The sequence below is a fragment of the Carya illinoinensis genome, chromosome 1 (assembly GCF_018687715.1).
Source record: "Carya illinoinensis cultivar Pawnee chromosome 1, C.illinoinensisPawnee_v1, whole genome shotgun sequence".
NCBI lineage: Eukaryota > Viridiplantae > Streptophyta > Magnoliopsida > Fagales > Juglandaceae > Carya > Carya illinoinensis.
The window spans coordinates 17,347,559-17,367,606 of NC_056752.1; the positions used below are offsets into that span (position 1 = coordinate 17,347,559).

The 20,048-nt window shown below is 36.4% G+C and overlaps 2 protein-coding genes across 2 annotated transcripts; both read left to right on the plus strand.

Annotated features, from left to right (window-relative positions):
* The first annotated feature begins 1,126 nt into the window (after positions 1 to 1,126).
* LOC122313615 lies at positions 1,127 to 4,076 on the plus strand. The gene is made up of 6 exons (XM_043128800.1): positions 1,127 to 1,360; positions 1,509 to 2,007; positions 2,125 to 2,197; positions 2,452 to 2,989; positions 3,170 to 3,837; positions 3,929 to 4,076. Exons 1-6 carry the CDS (start codon positions 1,127 to 1,129, stop codon positions 4,074 to 4,076), a joined length of 2,160 nt encoding a protein of 719 aa, XP_042984734.1.
* A 13,680-nt stretch (positions 4,077 to 17,756) lies between these two features.
* LOC122313683 lies at positions 17,757 to 18,791 on the plus strand. Its single transcript, XM_043128892.1, has one exon. The coding sequence runs from the start codon at positions 17,757 to 17,759 to the stop codon at positions 18,789 to 18,791; it is 1,035 nt and encodes a 344-aa protein (XP_042984826.1).
* Positions 18,792 to 20,048: the final 1,257 nt, after the last annotated feature.

Consider the following 20,048-nt stretch of genomic DNA (forward strand, 5'->3'; position numbering starts at 1 on the left):
CCGTCCTTGGACACTTGCGGACCTTGTCTTTGTGGCCCCCCAGCCGATCCCTCCGTATGAAGTGCCATTCAAGACTCTGAAACTCATAGCTGGTGAGCTCTGTTTTGTGTTCTCCAAAGAGGAAATTAAGCGATCAGCAGAACCGTTTCGTTTCTCCTTAGTTCTGAAGTTTCTTTGGCGCCGTCCTTCTCTTGATGCTATTCGATCTTTCATTCGTTCTAGATGGGGTTTATCTGGTCTTCCGGTCGTGTCTTCTATGAGCAAACCACGAAATGTTTTTATCAGATTTCAATCAGAGGGTGATTTAAACAAAGCTTTGTCCCGTGAAGTAACAGATATTGATGGAGTCCATTATAGGGCTTTTCGAAGGTCGCCAGAATTTTCTGAAGATGAGGAGCCGTCTCTGGTCCCTGTTTGGATCAATCTTCCAGGTCTTCCACCTAATTTCTTTCATTCATCATTTCTGAAAATTTTTATTGCACCAATTGGGAGATTTATTTGTCGTGATAATTCTACTCGGTGTGCCACAAGAACGGACGGTGCTCGTGTTTGCGTGGAGATGGATACTGCAAAGTCTCCAATACGGTCTTTCTGGATTGGATCCCTTGGATCTTCTACTAGCTGGTTACAGGAAATTATTTTTGAAACTCTTCCAGCTTTCTGCATTAAGTGTAAAGTCCAAGGGCATAATGAGAAGACTTGTAAAGTTGGTGGGGATAAAAGTACTTGGAAATTTCATAGGAATGGCAAAAAGTGGGAGGAGAAAGTTTCAGGTGAATTAGTATCTGAAAAAGAGCAAATAGGGACTGTTGTGCCTGGTTTAGAGAATGTGGTTCAAAATAACACCCCAGTGGAGAGTGTTCAGCCTGAAGATAATCAACCAGAAATGGTGGATAATGCAGAAATTTTTATTGAAGATAATCAGCCAGAAATGGTGGATAATGCAGAAATTCTTATTGAGGAAGTGGAAGAGGAGAAGTGAGTCCAAACTTAGTTCCTTTTGAGACTTTGAAAGGAATAAATGAAGTGAATAATAGTAAGGCTATGGAGGTTGTTTCTGTGCAGGAAGATGATGTGGGTCAACTAGTACTTGATACACATCATTATTGAGGAGGTGGAGGAAGGGATGGTGTTGTCAAGTGGTGTTCCATCAGGGTCAATGATTGTGGTAGATGGTCAGGTAGAGAATGACGTAGTAAATGAGGCGGCATGTGAGACAGCTCAGGTAAAGGGTCTTGGCTTACAGATGGATGCTGAAACTGACCCAGAAATGCCACCTCTGATGGACATTGATGATGTTCAAGTAGAGGTTCACGCTAATGATCAACAACGAGTGTCCTCCCATTCTGATTCAGAGGGTGTAAACCTAATACTCATTTTCAATCGGTCAAAGAAGTTATTTCAGATCCTGAAGAATTAACAAAAACTGTTGATGAGGGAAAGGAAACTAAAGTCAAGATGTCTAAAAGGGCTCGAAGCAAGCCTTCACGATTTCATTGATGATGCAGAAAATTTTATACGGGAATGTACGAGGTCTTGGGACCTCTAGAAAAAGGTTGTTGAAGATGGTGAGATCCAGGAAACCTTGTGTATTTGCAGTTGCTGAGCCATTTGTTGATGGACAGCATCTTGGTCGTTTGCAGAGTGATGTTTCTTTTGAAGGTAGTGTCTCGAATCAAGAGGTAGGGGGTAAACTTTGGGTTTTATGGTCAAAAAATGTGAAAGTTTCTGTGCTGAGTTTGTCTTTCCAAAGCATTACTACAGCAATAGAGATGAATGGGAAATGCTTGTGGATTTCTTTTGTGTATGCAAAATGTTACTATGGGGAACGTCGGCAATTATGGGATCATTTATGTAACTTACATACCTCGAATGTTCCATGGATGGTTATTGGTGATTTTAATATCATCAAATCAGAGCAGGAGCGGATTGGGGGACATCCTCGTCCTCCTATTGCAATGGAGGAATTTAATTCTTTCGTTGACAGGGCTGGATTATCTGATTTGGGTTTCCAATGAAATCATATGACTTGGTGTAATGGTCATGAAGGGAGGTCGAGGTGTTGGGCACGTCTGGATAGAGCTCTTGTTAACTCTGCTCATGTTTTGGAATTCCCTTCGGCAGGAGGTATTTATTTGGCTAAGTTGTCTTCTGATCATGCTCTTTTGCAGGTTGATTTAAGTCCAGAAAATAGGAGGTATGGACATGTTCCTTTCAAGTTTTAGCAAATGTGGACAACCCATGAAAATTTTTCTGATTTTGTTACTAATGAATGGAAGGAGGTACAGGAGGGTGGTGGGATGGTTAAGTTGGCGAGAAAACTAAAAAAGTTGAAAGGGGCTCTTCGTGGATGGAACTATACTGTTTTCGGATGGACTGGGTTCCATATTAAACAATTGGAGAGACGAGTGCAGGAATTGGAGGAACAACTGCAATTGGGTGATTCTGAAGATGTAGAACTGGATCTTTAACTACCAAACTTGAACTAGATGTGTGGAACACTAGAGAAGAGATTTGTTTGGCTCAACAAGAAAAGCAAGAGTGGCTTAATTCGGGAGAAGCAAGCTCAAAATTCTTTAAGGCCATGGCTTCGAATAATCATAAATTGGTGGGGCAGATGAAAATTAGCGAAAATGAATGGTTGAAAACTCTGGAGGAGGTTCATACAGGTGCTGTTGACTTTTTTCAGAATTTTTTGGCCACTAATCATCAGTTCCAGCTTCCGGATTTATCTTCACTTATTGATCTAGTCATTCAAGAGGATGACAATGTCAATTTGCTAGAACTTCCTTCAATCCAAGAGGTAAAACAAGCTATTTTTTCCATTCTTACTGATAGTAGTCCGGGCCCTGATGGGTTCGGATCAGGGTTTTATAAAGCCTGCTGGGATATTGTTGCCATGGATGTGGTGGATGGAGTACATGATTTTTTTGGAGGAGGCAAAATTCCAAGGGAATTCACAGCCTCATTTTTGGTTTTCATTTCCAAGGTTGATAACCCAAAAGGCTTTGATAAATTTCGCCCTATTAGTCTATGTTCAGTTTTTTATAAGACATGCACAAAAATTCTTGGGACCCGGCTATCTCATTTACTACCTTGATTGATATCAGAGGAACATGGAGCATTTATTCCTGGGAGAATCATTTTTGAAAATGTGAGCTTGATACAGGAGATGATCCAGAACATTAACAAACCTGTTCGTGGTGGTAATGTGGTTTTGAAGATAGACATGGCTAAAGCCTATGATAGTATGAATTGGGATTTCTTGATCCATTCCTTGGCTAGTTTTGGTTTCTCGGAGGGAGTTTGTAGTTTGGTGCACCAATGCATTTCTTCGCCTTGGTTTTCAGTTGTTATGAACGGTATTCTAAAAGGTTTCTTTCAGGGAGGGAGAGGACTGAGACAGGGTGATCCTTTGTCACCTTATCTTTTTATCCTGGGGGAAGAAATATTCTCTAGATTATTGAAAAAGAGTTTTCAGGAAAGGAGGATCATCCCTTTTCAGCATCCAAGAGGGGCACCTATTATTTCACATTTATTATATGCTAATGATATTGTGATTTTTGCAAATGGGGATAAAAAGTCGATCCGGGCCATTTCTGAGGTTCTTACTATCTATGAAAATTGGTCTGGGCAGAGAGTTAACAAAGAGAAGTCATCCATTATTTTCTCGAAGATTGTTCCTCGTTCTAGGCGAAGAAACATTTTGAGTATACTTGGATTTTCGGAAGGGTTGCTACCTTTCAAATACTTGGGGGTTCCCATTGTGTCTGGCAGACTAAAGGCGGTTCATTTTGATGAGTTTCTTTGTAAGATCAGGGATAAAATTGGGGGATGGCAATCTCGTCTTTTATCTAATGGAGCTCGCCTGTTGCTATTAAAACATGTGCTTGGTAGTCTTCCCATTCATCTTCTTTTTATTTTGCAGGTCCCTAAATCTATCCTATCCTCTATATCCAGATGTTTTAGCAATTTTTTTTGGGGATATAAAGATGGTAGACCGAAGAAACATTGGAAGTCTTGGAGTTCGATGTGTGTACTTGCAAAAAAGGGCGGAATTGGCATTCGAAATTTAGATGAGGTACAAAAAGCTCTTCATATGAAATTTGCTTGGAGGTTATTAACTGAAAATTCTCTTTGGTCCAGATTTTTCAAGGCCAAATACATAAAGCAAAATCATATCTCTGTGGTTAACCCAAACAAAGGTTCTAGATTCTAGAAGATGGTGATCAGGAGTATTCCGGATGTTATTGAGCATTCCAAATGGAAACCGAGGAGAGGGGATATCTCCTTTTGGTTGGATAAATGGATAGGTGATGAGCCTCTGGCGGCTTCAGTTCCTATAGTGGCACCAAAAATTAAAGTACAAGAATGTTACAAGACAAGTGGCTGGGATATGGATCTCCTTTGTCAGTTAGTGGGTACTCAAAAGGTGCAGGAAATTGTTGATAATTTTTGTAGTCTAAGGGATGGGGAAGACCGTCTAATTTGGATGGAAAAGGAGGATGGGAATTTCTCTTCTAAGAGTGCTTGGGAGGTTATTCAGGTAAAAGCTCCAAAGATTAGATGGGCTAACTGGATGTGGCATCCGTGTATCCCGAAAAATATGGCAATTGTTATGTGGAAAAGTACTAATAATGCTCTTACTGTCGATGACAAAATTTAGAGTGTGGGCATACCTATTGTTTCCAAATGTAACTACTGTATTCATGGAAAATATGAAGACATGAACCATGTGTTGGCTACGGGTGAAGTGGCAAAAGTTATTTGGAGGAGATGTGCTGTGCAAGTGGGTTTCCTTCGGCATCAACATAATACCTGGATGGAAACTGTCTCTGCTTGGTTTGCTAAAGCATCCCTGTCATCGTTCAGGGGTCAAATTATGGGTTTTATCCCTTCTATTGTCACTTGGAGGTTATGGATCCGTCGGTGCCGTGCTCGTATGGAAGGAAAGTGGGAATCGGTGGAGAAGCATTAAATTTTGGCTTGTTAAATTAAGTGCAAAGCTAAAGGTTTTAAAACCGCTATCTCGATGTGATAATATTTTACTAGCTGATTTATGTATTCCTTATAGGTGGAAGAATTGTAGACCTTCTAAAGTTGTCTATTGGGTTCGTCCTAAGGAAAGTTGGGTTAAATTAAATATTGATGGGAGTAGTCGTGAGAACTTGAGAAAGGCTGGTGCTGGTGGTTTAATTCATGACTCTAGAGGTAATTTGGTCCTAGCTTTTTCCTACCCTCTTGATTTTGGTACTAATAACTATGCTGAGTTCATGTCTTTGTTGCACGGAGTTAGACATGTGCGTAGATTGGGATTCAGAAATGTAGAAATAGAGATGGACTCTATGGTTGTTGTAAACTGGATTTTCGCCTCTAATTGCCCCATTTGGTATTTAGAAGATTATTGGATTGAACTTATGGAATTACTTTGCAATATAAATTTCTCCATTCGACATGTTTATAGGCAAGGCAATAGCCTTGCTGACTTTTTGGCCAAGCTAGCATTTGAGGATTGTGCCGCTATTTGGGAGTCCTTGGTTATGGTCCCTCCTCTTTTAAGGGGTCTGATTAGAACTGATAAACTGGGTCTTCTGTATATTAGAATTTGATTTATAGGTTTGGTTTTCGTGTTTTGCTGGTTTGTTTTGGGCTTGTTAGTTTTTTGTTTCTTGGTTTATGGCGTTCTTTGACACTTGGTTTTGGGTTAGTTTTTAGAGTTTTATCTTTGTAAACCCCCAAGTGTTTTTTTTTTTTTGGTTCCACGGTATTCCTCCGTCACAAATGAGGGTTTATTAATAAACTTGGGACAGGGCTGCTATGTGTGTGGCTACTGACTCTTATTTAAAAAAAAAAAAAAAAAGACATGACAAAAGGATAAAAAGATCACAAAAAATAGAATGAACGAGTTTTTCCCATGTATTTTCTTTTTAATTTTTTATTGAGCTATTGATATCATTTTTCCAATAGAGAGATAATGTGTTCATATTAATTTCTGAAAAATATTGTAAAGACTTGACAATATTATAAATTTAACGGTAGGTATACAAAATATTTGAAATGAGTAATGAAAGAAAAAAATTAAGAATATTAAATGATATATAAAAAGGATAGATAAACTTATATATATGGTGTATTGTAAAAGTTGTTATAAGCTAAAATAAGGAAAGTTAGTTTTAATTAATTATTTCATAGGAAAATTTAAATAATTAGCCATTGGGAATGTCAAAGGGGGGACAGAGTGCTACATGCCATGTGGAGTGCTACATGCCATGTGGCAAAAATGTCTGTTAAGGGAGATCAACTGAAGTTGCAAGTTGCATCTTCCAATTGTAGAAATTACTTGGTTCTTTGCAACAAGGTGATCTTTCTATGACTTCTTATGTTACTCAACTCAAAACCCTATGAGATGAGTTGATGGTTTATCATCTTGTTCCTACTTGTGGTTGTGGTTCCAATTGTCAATGTGGGGCAGTTAAAGCCTTTATTGAGTGTCATCATGAATAATATTTCATTCGTTTCTTGACTATTCTTAGTGATTCTTTCTCTACTGTTGGGGATCATATCCTTCTCATGGATCCTTTACCTCCCATTACTCGTGTTCTTTCTTTGACTTTCCAAGCTGGACGACAACATGCTATCTTGCTTGGTCCTATACCTAATTTTGATGTTGCCTTGATAACTACTTAAACAATAATCAATTATGGTGTTCAAGCATAGAAATTGGTTCAATCAAGACCCTAATTTACTAAAAAAAATTGAGGCCTCTCTATAGCCACTATGATATGATTGGCCATATCAAAGAAAAATTTTACAAGCTTCATATTTACCCGTTTCGCTTCAAGATGAACAAACCTCGACTTAATTCTATATTGAGTTGTCAACCATCTGAGCTATCTTTCAATTCTCAAGAGTCTCAAGTTGTTCCAATTTCTAGCATTGTGTTTAATCACTTGATTAAATCACTTCCACATGCTATTAACTTCTCAAATCCTATTTATGACATCATTATCAAACCTTTTAAATCTTGGATATTTGATTGGGCTAAGAAAAATTGGATTTGGACTTAATAGCATCTCAAACCCTAACCAAACCCCCTTTAAACCCCAAATTGAAACCCACTTGGTTGAGGCCCCCACCAAGGCCCACGAATTTGGCCACCTTGGCAAATATTCTTGAAGAAGTTTCCTCCCCCACGTGGCAGACCATTTACTTCCCTTGGCTGCACCCAACAGCTCCTTGATGAGATGGAGAAACCCACCCGATCAACCTCTATACCTAAAAGCTTCTGCAGACAGTCCTTTCCCCTCACTATTCTCCACTTTATGTCACATAGCCACATCAAATCAAGGTTCATTCAAGTCCATATATTCCCCCTCCAGAAGTCTTGAGTCGTGCAAGACACACTTCCTTCCCTTTCATCACTTCTTCACCCCGTTCTTAGGGAGAAACCCAAAAGTGCTCTCTCGGGCAGATTTTTGAGTCTTTTTGCGTAGAGCTTTTCTACCATTTGTAAGTATTTTCACACAATAAATCCATCATAAAAGTTATTCCTATTTGAGTATAGTTTTCGTAGATATATTATTCGTATCATTACATGGTTATTTAGTTGGTCAAAAGTATTTTTAACCATAGAAAGGTCATTCTGGGCATGAAACTGGAGAGTAGTAATTTACATTAACTACTATATTAACATTGACGTCGCATTGTCGCTCAATCAACTGTGTCTATTTGGTCAGCTCCTGGTTCTTCTTCAGGTCCTGTAACAAGATCTACCATTCGGGGGGAATGGTAGTTGGGACTACCACAGTGAGATTTGATTACAAATCTCAGCAAGTTAACAAAAAACTTCCACACAGAATAATGATGTATGGATGACAGTAAAAGCATAAATGCATAATCAAATTCATAAGTAATTAAAGCATAACTTGGCATACAACATAGCATAATTGACATAACTTAAATTGAAACATGAACTGAACTTGACTTGACATGAACTTGATTTGAAACTTGACTTATCATGAACTTGTTCTGAAACTTGACTTAACATGAAAAATACATACTCCACAGTTGTTGTGGCCCCATGTATTCTATGTGCAAATACATACTCCACAGTTATTGTGGCCCCATGTATTTTACACAAACTTGACTTAACATGAAAAATACATACTCCACAGTTATTGTGGCCTCATGTATTTTACGTGTAAATACATACTCCACAGTTGTTGTGGCCCCATGTATTCTACACAAACTTGACTTAACATGAAAAATACATACTCCACAGTTGTTGTGGCCCCATGTATTATACGGAAACTTATTCTTTAACTGCTTAAATACATACTCCATAGTTGTTATGGCCTCATGTATTCTACATGTCACAATTGCTGTGTCTCACGTAGTGTATGCGTCACAATTGCTGTAACTGCATACATAAGTAATCAAGATGAAACGTGACTGGAATACGAAAGGACTGAAGCTCTGACGTTACATAACGTGATTTGAACATAACTTGAAATATATAACCAACTTGAGATAGAAACATTTCGTAACATGGCATAACATATAATAGACAACATATTTAACATGACATACTTGCAACAGTGAATATTACATGACTTGATATACATGTAATAGATGACATACTTAGCATGACGTACTTGTAATGTACAGTAATACATAACAGAATATATTATGTAACAGATAAAAATTGATGACAGAATAGATTCTGTATAATAGACAATTACATGATAACTTGGCAAGGCATGACATATATGATAACACACATACATACACTGTAGTTCCTTTACTTAGCACACATACACAGTATCCTGCTAGTAAGTTAAAAGCTAACTTACCTCGATCTCCGCGTTTCTTATAAAACCTTGAACGCGATCACGAGGAATTGTAATTAGTGATTCTAAAATTTAGCACTAAATCAATAATAAATTGAAATATGGAAAATACTAACTTAAAGTGTAAAATTTCTATTTTACTCTCTGCATGTAGGAAAATGACCGTTTTACCCATAACTTAAGGATTTTGCATACTAACTCCAAAAGTCACCAAAATTTACATGCCTCATGTAAATTTTATCCTCAATTCAAATATCAATTTAGAAAAATTTAAAACTAATCACAACTATTAAAACTCCATAGGGCCAAAATTCTCATATGCTATTTCTATTGATTTTTGTTTCCAACTTGTTTTGATCAACCTTTTGATCTATGACTTATAAATATGTGATCTTCAAACCAAACCATCACATGGTTTAAAAAGATGTCCTAAAACATATATAAGCTTCTAATTCAAGATCACATGGTTAAAACTTAACCAAAACATAAATTTAGCCAAGAACATCCACATTTTGGCTTATCTGAATATCTCTTTACATAAAATTTCATATCTTTGAAACTAACATCAAATATCTTCAAAATAATAATATAACATGTATATAAGATGCTTAAGATCCTCAATAAAATTATCAAAGTCATTAGAATAGGTTTAGACCACCAAAGAGTTAAACTTTCTCAAAACAGAAACTGTTTTTCCTCTTCCAGTTTCTAAGTTTCTAAATCTAAGAAAATCTTTCATCAAAACCTTTAATCATGCAAAAATCCTCAACCAATAGTCATATATACATGTTAACAATACTCCATAAAAATTTTGGAGCAATATCTATCCATTAGCTTGGTCAAAAACTCCAAATTATAATATATTCTCCAGTTTATCTCCCAGAATGACCTTTCTATAGTTTACACAATATTTGATTGACCAAATGATCTTCAAATGGGGCAAATAAGATATCCATGTAAACTAGACTTAAAAAGAAACAACTTATATGAAGGAGATTTTATGATAAAACACTTACAAAAGTTTTTAAATGGGCGTACAAAAGAACTCCTAAAAGCTGTCCGAGAGAGAGTGTTTGATAATCTTTTATTGGAAGGTGTAAATGAAGATAAGTTCGTGGGTGCTGGCTGGAGATCCTTATGGACGAGATAAGGAAGATGATAAGGCTGGAGTTGAGAGTTGAGTGTGGTTTTCTCCTACCCAAAATATCTATAAAAGATTATCTCAAAATATTCTATCCAATAATATCTATAAAAATCAGCTCAATATATTTTCCAAATGTGGAGTAGACTTGGAAGAGTAAGGTTTCTAAAATCTTTCCATGTGTCCAAATAAAATTTCGCTAAACTAATTTGGATATTACACACTGTGATTTTGAAAACACTGTGCTTAGTACGTTTACCGAGGTTACTATTCACTATAAAAATAAACGTAATAAACTTAGTACTGAAAAATCCTAAATATTCAATTAAGCCTATTGGTGTAGACTATAATGTATTCTGACACTTCTAACTATCTCAAATAATTAAAATCGCACTTCGGATACCATAGTAAATAGTAACACTAACTATGTAGTTAAGACTAAAACCTATACGATTAATGGATTCGTGAAAACTTATGGGGTCTTCACGAGGTTCCTAAAGTCAAAAGAAATTCCACAATTGAATTTCTAGCGGGCTGTTACATATGCCATGCCATGCCATGCTACGTCATTACATGTTTATCTGTTATGCATGATTTATTTTCTCACGAATATTTATCTATTACACAATATATTCTGTCATGTATTGCTATATGTTATAAGAATGCCATGTTAAGTATGCCATATGTTACATGTATGTCATATCATGTCATATTCGCCATTGCAAGTATGTCATGTTAAGTAAAGAAGTCAGATCAAGTTTATGTTAAGTTAAATTTCAGATCACATTCATGTTAACTTATTCACGTCAATCATGGCCCTAAGTGATAGGATGAGGTAATATCCTGGTGGAACTCTTTGGTTCATGCTGGAGTGTCTAAATAGGATTGAAATTCCCTAGGTTGACCAAGTACAGTCAAGAGGTTGCGAATGAGGCCTAACTAGCTGGTCACCGGAGCATGCCAGGCACTAACGCCGATAGGGCCATATTTTATTTTACATGTGCTCACAACAAGTGTGGCACAAACAATTCATGGGGCCACAACAACTGTGGAGCATGAAGTATGGGGCTACAACAATTATGGAGCATACACTACGTGAGACACAGCAATTGTGACGCGTAGAATACGTGGGCCCACAACAACTATGGAGTACATATTAACGCATTCACAGCTGGTGTAAATACATGTGTTGTGATGCGGTAATCGAAAGGGACACACGGCTCAAGGGTAGCACCCATATGGTCACGTTATTAATTAAGTCTATTGAACAAGATTCCAAGTTCATGTCAAGAAGTTAAGTTCATGTTCATATCATGTTATGTTCACGTTTATGTTATGTTCAAGCTCACTTTCATGTTATGTTATGTTCATGTTCACGTTATGTTTCAAGTTCACGTTCATGTCATGTTATATTCACGTACATGTTATATTCAAGTTTACGTTTATGTTATGTTATGTTCATGTTTACGTTATGCTTCAAGTTCACGTTTATGTCATGGTATGCTCAGGTTTATGTTAAACTCAAGTTCATGTTTATGTTATGTATGTTCACGTTCATGCTATGATTCAAGTCCATGTTATGTTTCAAGTTCACGTTCATGTTATGTTGCTAGCCCATGTTATATTTTAAGTTCAAGTTCATGTCATGTCAAGTCAAATTCAGTTCATGTTTCAGTTTAGGTTATGTCAGCTATGCCATGCTCTATGTCAAGTTATGCTATGCTTACTTACAACTTTAATTTTGCATTCATGCTTTTACTGCCATGCATGCATCTTTAACTTGTGTGGGAGTTTCCTGTTAACTTACTGAGATTTGTAATCGAATCTCATTGTGGTAGTCCCAAATACTATTTCCTCCGAATGGTAGGCAATGTGTCAGGATCAGAGCAGGGAGCGGACATTGGTAGACTGAATGAGGTTGACTAGACATCGCAAATACAACGTGGAGCTTACAGCTTCCCTAGCTAGTTCTTGGATAGTATTCTGGCCTCATTAGTCGAGTTACACGAGTTACTCGACGAACTTCCTCAATAGTGTATTTTGGTAATGTAAATATGGAATCTGGCCTTCCATGTTTTTGAGATTACAGTCTTTTGAGACTCGTACTGAAATCATGAATGTTTATTTTGTTAAGTATGCTTGGATTATGATTTAACTATTTGGGATATTATAAGTTTGGTGCATAGTATTGCTCAAAAAAAAAAATTATTCGCTGCGAATATTGCATAATGCTATATGTATGTTAGGAATATTGCATCTTATATGTCATGAACGGGGGTAGGTAACCTTGTGTTGCATGTCTCGACGCTTCAGATGTCCGTTCGATCCTGAGCGGAATCTGGGGGTGTCACACATATTTTATAATATGTTGTATATTATGTGTATTACACTATAATATATATATTACTAGACTATATATATACTTATAGTTATTATATTTAATATATTATATATTATATAATATAGTATAAAATAATCTATACCATATATATATATAGTATAATATATAGTACTAGACTATATACTATATAGTCTATATAATTATATACTATATGTATATACTTATATACTTATATATATAGTATTCAACCATATATATATTGTACTAGAGTATATACATTAAGTATATAGTAGAGTACTATTAGACTATATACTTTATTATATACTTTAGTAGTATAATTATAGACTATATATATGTACTTATATATAATATTCAACTATAGATATACTTGTAAAATACGTATAGTCTACTAATATATAGTATATACTTATATATATAGTCTTCAACTATATATATACATGATATATAATATAATATAATAACTATATAATTTATATGTATAATATAATATAATATATTATCTTATAACTTTTAATGTAATATATAAAAATTAATTTACATGATATTATATAATATAATATATAAAAATAACACTTTTTTCCTCAATACGTTCGAACATATGGTATACGTCTGAATGTAAGTGAAAAAGTGGCGTGAGTTTTCCTGTTTCAACTTTGGGACCCAAAAACATTTGAACGTTTAAATATAACGTTCGAACGTATTATAGAAAATTTAGACAGGCTAATTTACCGTTCGAACGATAAATTATAGACGTGAGCGGGATGATTTAACGTTCGAACGTCAAGTAATGAACGTTCAAATGTCAAGTTATAGACAGATAGTCTTTAATGAAAACATGCATAGGAAAGCAGAAACATGCACAGGACTGCTTTCCTCCCATGCATGAAAGAGAGATAGAGTGTTAGAGTGAGAGAGGGAGAGATTGAGGGTAAGAGTGAGAGAGGGTTAGATTTTCTGCTTAGAGTGAGAGAGGGTTAGCTTGAGTTAGAGTGAGAGAGAATTAGTGTATTTCTTTTTTCCTCCCAAAGGGAAGTAAGGTAAAAATATGTTTTCTTTTGATGTTTTTACAATTTCATGATATTTGTCAGTGTTTTTTTTTGTATGTATTTAACTAGCTAGTGTTGTGATTTTTATGAAAGATTGCTTGTTGTGGCTTGTTGAAAACTTGTGATTTGCAAGAGGATATTATGAGCCCAAGGTATATATACTAAACTTTATTAATACATTTTGTTGTGATTTTATTGTGGATAAAAGTGAAATTTTTTATGTGTATAATGTGAGTTGATTGGGGATTTTGATGAATTAGATTAGGGTATAATATTGTGAGTTGGGTATTGAATTTTGATTGTATATATTGTGAATATGTTTTGAATTGGTTATTGATGAATTATATATATTTATTCGTGGTATGGATTGTGTTATACTATGAATTAAAATGAAAAACTGTTTTTATGTGTATGTTTATTTTTAAAATTAATGTGTTTTAGAAGTGTGTATTTTTTTGAAGCATATCCTATGATTTTTGTGTATGTTATATTTTTTTTAAGCATATGTTGTGGGTATTTGTGTATGTTATATTTGTATATTTTATTATTATTTGTGAACTTATGTGTTTATTTGTATAATATGTTGTGATTAAAGAATATATATATATATATAGAGTGTGATTATTTTTTGTGCATAATAGATATTATATAATGAGACAACTATATGCATTATATTTATTATATTTGAATAATAACAATTATTATAAGTTATAATAGAAATATTAAGAAATAAATTGTTATCAATAAATAACTATCTAATTTGTATAATAACAATTAATAATATTGTTATTTATAAAAAAAATAACAACAAAACATATTATTTACAAATAATAACAATTAAAATTATATAATAACTTATATAATAACAATTATATAATAATAATACAATAACAATTAAAATTTAAGTGTTATAATCTAGTATATAGTATATTATACTAGATAAGAAATAAATAAGTATCAATTATAATCAAATATATATAATAACAATTATAATAACAAATACTTTCTATATATAATAACAATTATATATTAACAATAATTTTTATTTTTTTATCTATAATACTAATGTCAAACAAATAGTTGTGTTATTTTGTTAAATTGGAGTGAGATATTGTAAATATGCTCACAAGCTTCCTATCTTAGCAAGAATGATTGAGAATTATCTTGAATGAATGTCTGTCAAGTTGTTTGACTGTCAAGTCTCTCCGACCTTGAGAGTTGTCAAGGTCGGATAGTTTGTGACAGTTAAGTAATTGGACATAAATTTAGACATTTCTTCAAGATTATTCTCAATTGTTTATCTACAAGACAGTTAGCTTGTGAGCATATTTTTCTATCTAAGCTCTAGTTTAACAATATAACATTATTATATTTGCTTGACATTGTTAATTCAAACAACATGGAAATATTGTTTGTAGTATTTTTTGTAAGATATTGTATAACATTGCACAAATAACCTTAAACTTGTTTCGTAATTAGTGTACATTTAGGTGTACACTAATTCTTGAATTGTCTAGTGTGGATAGTTTGACATTATATTATCTGTATTGCACATTCTTGTTACTCCTACTGAACACGTTTAGTATGAAGTTTCGATATCTTCCTTTATTGTTCTTCAGGTATACTATTCATAGGGTCACAATCCCTCTATATGAACATGTATACTTGGAGACCTATGAGGAGGTGCTGCATAAATTTCTACTGACGTGGAAAGCAGTAGAGTGACGGAATATGTGCAATATAGATAATATAATCTCGAATGGGATAGGACCAACTACCTTATCGAAAGAGCAATTTGAATTGGAGCATGACATGCATGTGAATTTTCTATATACGTGTTACTAATAGATAGATGTTTTTAGAAATGGACAAAAGTTAGATGTGTCTAGGCGATAGACTTGGAAATAATTACGTACCCTATGCGTGTGGAGTAAGAACTTTAATTGATTTTGCAAGGGCCTCTGCTTATAGTCATGGTTACATTAAGTGTCTATGTCGAGGTTGTAAAAATTTGTGTGCGATAGGGTTGGATAAAGCTGAAAGTTATATATTTGTGAATGGTATGGAGCTGGGGTATACTCAATGGGTACTGCATGGTGAGCCGTATGCACAGTCAATGGATGGATTATTCGGTCATCCGAATTATTTGCAGCATGTGGATGATGATTATGAGCGAGATGAGATGGAGGAGATGTTGAGTGACACTGGAGCTGGGATGTTTATGGATGAGGTTGACGACAATGCCTCAAGTGGCCGAGGGACTGATTCTGAAAATTTTTCTACAATGTGAGAAGATGCAAAGCGCGAGCTTTATCTAGGTTGTACAAAACATTCCAAAATGTCATTTATTGTGCGGTTACTTCACATTAAGTCATTGTGTGGGATGTCAACAAAAGCAATAAACATGGTATTAGGCTCATTAGCGAGGTACTTCCCGAAGGGTCTGTATTATTGAAGAACTTTTATGAAGCGAAACAATTGAGAAAGAGATTAGGGTTTGAGTATAAGTCCATACATGCATGCAAGAATCATTGTGTTTTATTTTGGAAGGAGAATGAGGAGAAACAAGCATGTCCAGTATGCAGAGTCTAGGTGGAAGGGTAAGAAAAGGGTGCCAGTTAAGGTCTTGCAAGATTCCCCATTGAGACCTACGTTGCAAAGATTATATATGTGTAAGAAAACAGCTCACAATATGAAGTGGCACAAGGAGAAAAGAGTTAATAATGATGCATTTATGAGGCACCCAGTTGACTCGCTTGCGTGGCAATCTTTCAATAATCAATATCCAAAGTTTGGATTATTGTTTTCCTCTCTAAGACTGTAGGTCTTCGTAGAGGTCTTTTTCTGCCGTACGACAGTCCCTTTCATTTTTTTTTTTATTTCTCTTTCATCAGAGGCGGTATGGAGGACGATATAGATGATTTGTATCAACGGTTATCTCTGACTGAATAGGAGGAGGAGGCCGTGGTGGTGGAGTCTTATGATTTGGAGGAATCTTCTCTGTGCAATGGTAAGGGATTAGTGTTATCTCTTTTTACCGAAAAACACTTCAACCGGGATGCTTTTAAAATAACGATGAAGCGCGCATGGAGATTGGTGCATGGGGTGAAATTCTGAGATCTTAACGCTTATCTTTTTTTGGCCGAATTTGAAGACTTGCGTGACAAGGAGAAAGTCTTGAGAGAAGGCCCCTGGTCCTTCGATAAGCATCTTCTTTTAGCCCAGGAAGTGGACGGGAGTAAACAGGTGCATCAAATAAAAATCTGAGAAGCTTCTTTTTGGGTCAGATTACATGATCTTCCCCTTCGGGCGCGGAATGAACGTGTAGGGCAGCGTATAGGTGCAAAAATTGGTCGGGTGATAGAAGTGGATCTGGACAATGGGGAACTGGCGTGGGGGGATTTTCTTCAGGTTCGAGTAACTCTGGATGTGAGGAAGCCTTTGCTGAGAGGTACTCGATTTTCCATGGGGGCAGATGAATCATACTGGGTTTTGTTTTCGTATGAGCATTTATCTAATTTCTGCTACTATTGTGGTTGTCTGGGTCATGGAGATCGGGAATGTGAACGTAGAACACATGCTGCTCCGGGTGCCTCTGATGAATCCTTCCCCTACGGATCCTGGTTACGGGCCTCGAGCTATGGGGATTTGTTTCGAGATGGTCGAACTTGGAATCAACGTAATGGGTTGCGGTCTGGCCGGCGTGCTTCTCCACCAGCTTCTACGTCTCAGGGGACAGTGCAGCAGTTGGAAAACGGGTTGAAACGTCTCCCATTTTCTCGGCGTAGATCAAGGAATTAAATGGTAATGCCACTGACTGTTATGTTCCTGCTGGGATTGGGGAGTTATCTGCTAATATGGAAACAGTTATTGGTGATGGTACAATTCAAAATCCTGGTAGGGGGTGTATATCATATGTTTGATGAAATTCCTAAAATGGAAGTTCCCCTTTCAAAGGATATTTCAGATTCTGTTAAGGGCTCTAAACCGAATGGGCCTGGTTTGGGTGATGGGCTTGGGTCTAGGCCATCTTTACAAGCTGTGGAACCAAATGGGGCTCATGTTGTTTGTGAAGGGCTGGGCAGTGAAGGTCAAGACCCAACAAAGGTGGATCGGCCTGATGGTTTTTCTAGTAGGAAATGGAAGCGGATGTCAAGTATTTCATTAGCTACTTATTCCACAGATAAGGGCTCCCCTTCTTCCAACCTTGCTCTGAAACGGAAGGTTCGTCCTCCTGATGATAATGACAATGGAAGACCGACCAAATGAGGAGCTTCTTCACGTGGTTAATTGCCTGATTCTCTCCAGGGAGATGACGTCATATCGGCGGTGGCTGTTGCTCAGCCTCGCCGAAGGCAATGAAAATTCTCAATTGGAATATCCGTGGACTTGGGAACCCACAGGGCATTCGAACTCTCTGTGATTTGGTGTGGAGAGAAGCTCTCGATATTTTGTTTCTCCAGGAAACGTGTCTGACTGCAAAGGAATTTGAGGTATGCAAATTTAAATTGGGGTTTGTGAATTGTTTAGTTGTTGATAGTAATGGGAGAAAAGGTGGTCTTGCTTTATTGTGGGGTAGGGATATTTCTTTAACTATTATGAATTATTCGGTTTGCCATATTGATGCTCGGGTTGATGATGTTATGGGTGTGGGCTCTTGGTACCTTAAGGGTATCTATGGTTTTCCGGAAGTTTCACAACGTTGTAAGACTTGGGATGTGTTACGTTATTTAAATAGAAGGGATGGGGAGGCGTGGATGATGATTGGGGATTTTAATGAAGTATTGCATCATGATGAGAAATGTGGTGCTTTACCTCGGCCTAACTGGCAGATTAATGCTTTTCGGGATGTGGTTGATGAATGTTTGGTCAAGGATTTGGGGTTTAAAGGAAATCAGTTTACATGGAGAAATGGTAGAGGAGGTGAGTGGCGTATTTGTGAGAGACTTGACCGTGTACTGGCAAACCAACCATGGTTCGACTTTTTCCTATCTGCAGGTGTCTCCCATGGTGTGGCTGCATATTCCGATCACTCCCCCATCTGGGTGATTACTGAAGCTGATAGCGATCATGGGCATTTTAAATGCCCTTTTCGCTTTGAAGAAATATGGGTCGGGGAAAAGGGTTGTGAGGATATTATTAAAGCTAATTGGAGGGGAGTAGAAGGGGGTCACGATTTGGATCATATTATCCATAATATTAAGGAGTGTGGGACTCAACTGAATTTGTGGAACAGGAACTGTTTTGGTAATGTGCAGAAGCAATTGAAGTTGGCTAGGCTGAATATGGAAATGCTAAGTGTCTCGGATCCAACAGCAGAATGCAAATCTGATCATATCAAGGCTCGAGAAGATTTTCAGAAATGGTTGGAGCGAGACAAGGTTATGTGGTGACAATGTTCAAAAGCCTTGTGGCTGAAAGAGGGAGATAAAAACTCAAAATATTTCCACATGAAAGCTTCTCAGAGAAGAAGAAAGAATAGGCTAGATAAATTAAAAGATGGGGATGGTGTGTGGCGAACTGGTTTTAAGCGTGATAAAATTCTGTTAGACTATTTTGGAGCTCTCTTTGAGAGTTCTAATCCAAGAAGCTCAACAAATTTTCTGGAAGCACTTGCTGATCGGGTTACACCAGCTATGAATTTGGAACTAAGTCAACAGTTTTCTGAAGCTGAAGTGTGGAATGCGCTGGCAGAAATGAACCCCTCTTCGACGCCAGGGCCTGATGGAATGTCTCCTGCTTTCTTTCAGAAATATTGGCATGTGTTAGGACCTTCCATGAAGGGCGCGATCCTTCAAGCTTTAAATACAGGTGTTTTTCCTCCTTCTCTTAATCATACCTATATTTCTCTTATTCCTAAGAAGAAATGCCCTTCTGTTGTTGCTGATTATAGACCCATTAGCTTGTGTAATGTGGCCTATAAAATTATATCAAAAGTCATTGCTAATCGTTCGAAAACTGTTTTGCCTTGTATTATTGGGGAAAGTCAAAGCGCCTTTGTTCCAGGTCGTTTAATTATGGATAATGTATTAATTGCTTATGAATTGATACATTATCTAAAGCATAAGAGGTCTGGGAGTCAAGGGTATATGTCTTTGAAGTTGGATATGAGCAAGGCATATGATAGGGTTGAATGGTGCTTTATTCAAAAGGTGATGGAAGTTATGGGTTTTCAGTCGAGTTTTATTTCTTTGGTGATGTATTGTGTTAAAACAGTTTCTTTTTCAGTTTTAGTTAATGGTGTTCCAAAAGGGCCTATTGTTCCTACTTGGGGGTTGCGACAAGGGGATCCTTTATCCCCTTATCTTTTCTTTTTTTGTACTGAAGGTCTTTCTTCTTTGCTGAATGCTACTGGGGTAAGAAAGGATATTTCTGGTTTGAAAATTTGCAGAAATGCTCCCAATATCAATCATTTGCTATTTGCGGATGATAGTGTTATTTTTTGTAAGGCGGATGTGGAAGAGAATAGAAGGGTACAAGAGGTGTTAGATGTTTATGAGCAAGTTTCTGGGCAGAAAATTAATAAGGAAAAAACATCTATGATTTTTAGCAACAATGTCAGTCACGGGTTACAGCAAGAGGTCCGTTTGTTGTGGGGTAATGGGGAAATCTAACAGTATGAGAAGTATCTCGGCTTGCCTCCAATAGTG

Coding starts and splice junctions, on each gene's coding strand:
- LOC122313683 (XM_043128892.1), top strand. CDS start 17,757: ATGAAAATTCTCAATTGGAATATCCGTGGACTTGGGAACCCACAGGGC.
- LOC122313615 (XM_043128800.1), top strand. CDS start 1,127: ATGGTGTTGTCAAGTGGTGTTCCATCAGGGTCAATGATTGTGGTAGAT. Junction 1,361..1,508: donor CCCATTCTGATTCAGAGGGT/GTAAACCTAATA, acceptor TTGATGATGCAG/AAAATTTTATACGGGAATGT. Junction 2,198..2,451: donor TTAAGTCCAGAAAATAGGAG/GTATGGACATGT, acceptor GTGATTCTGAAG/ATGTAGAACTGGATCTTTAA.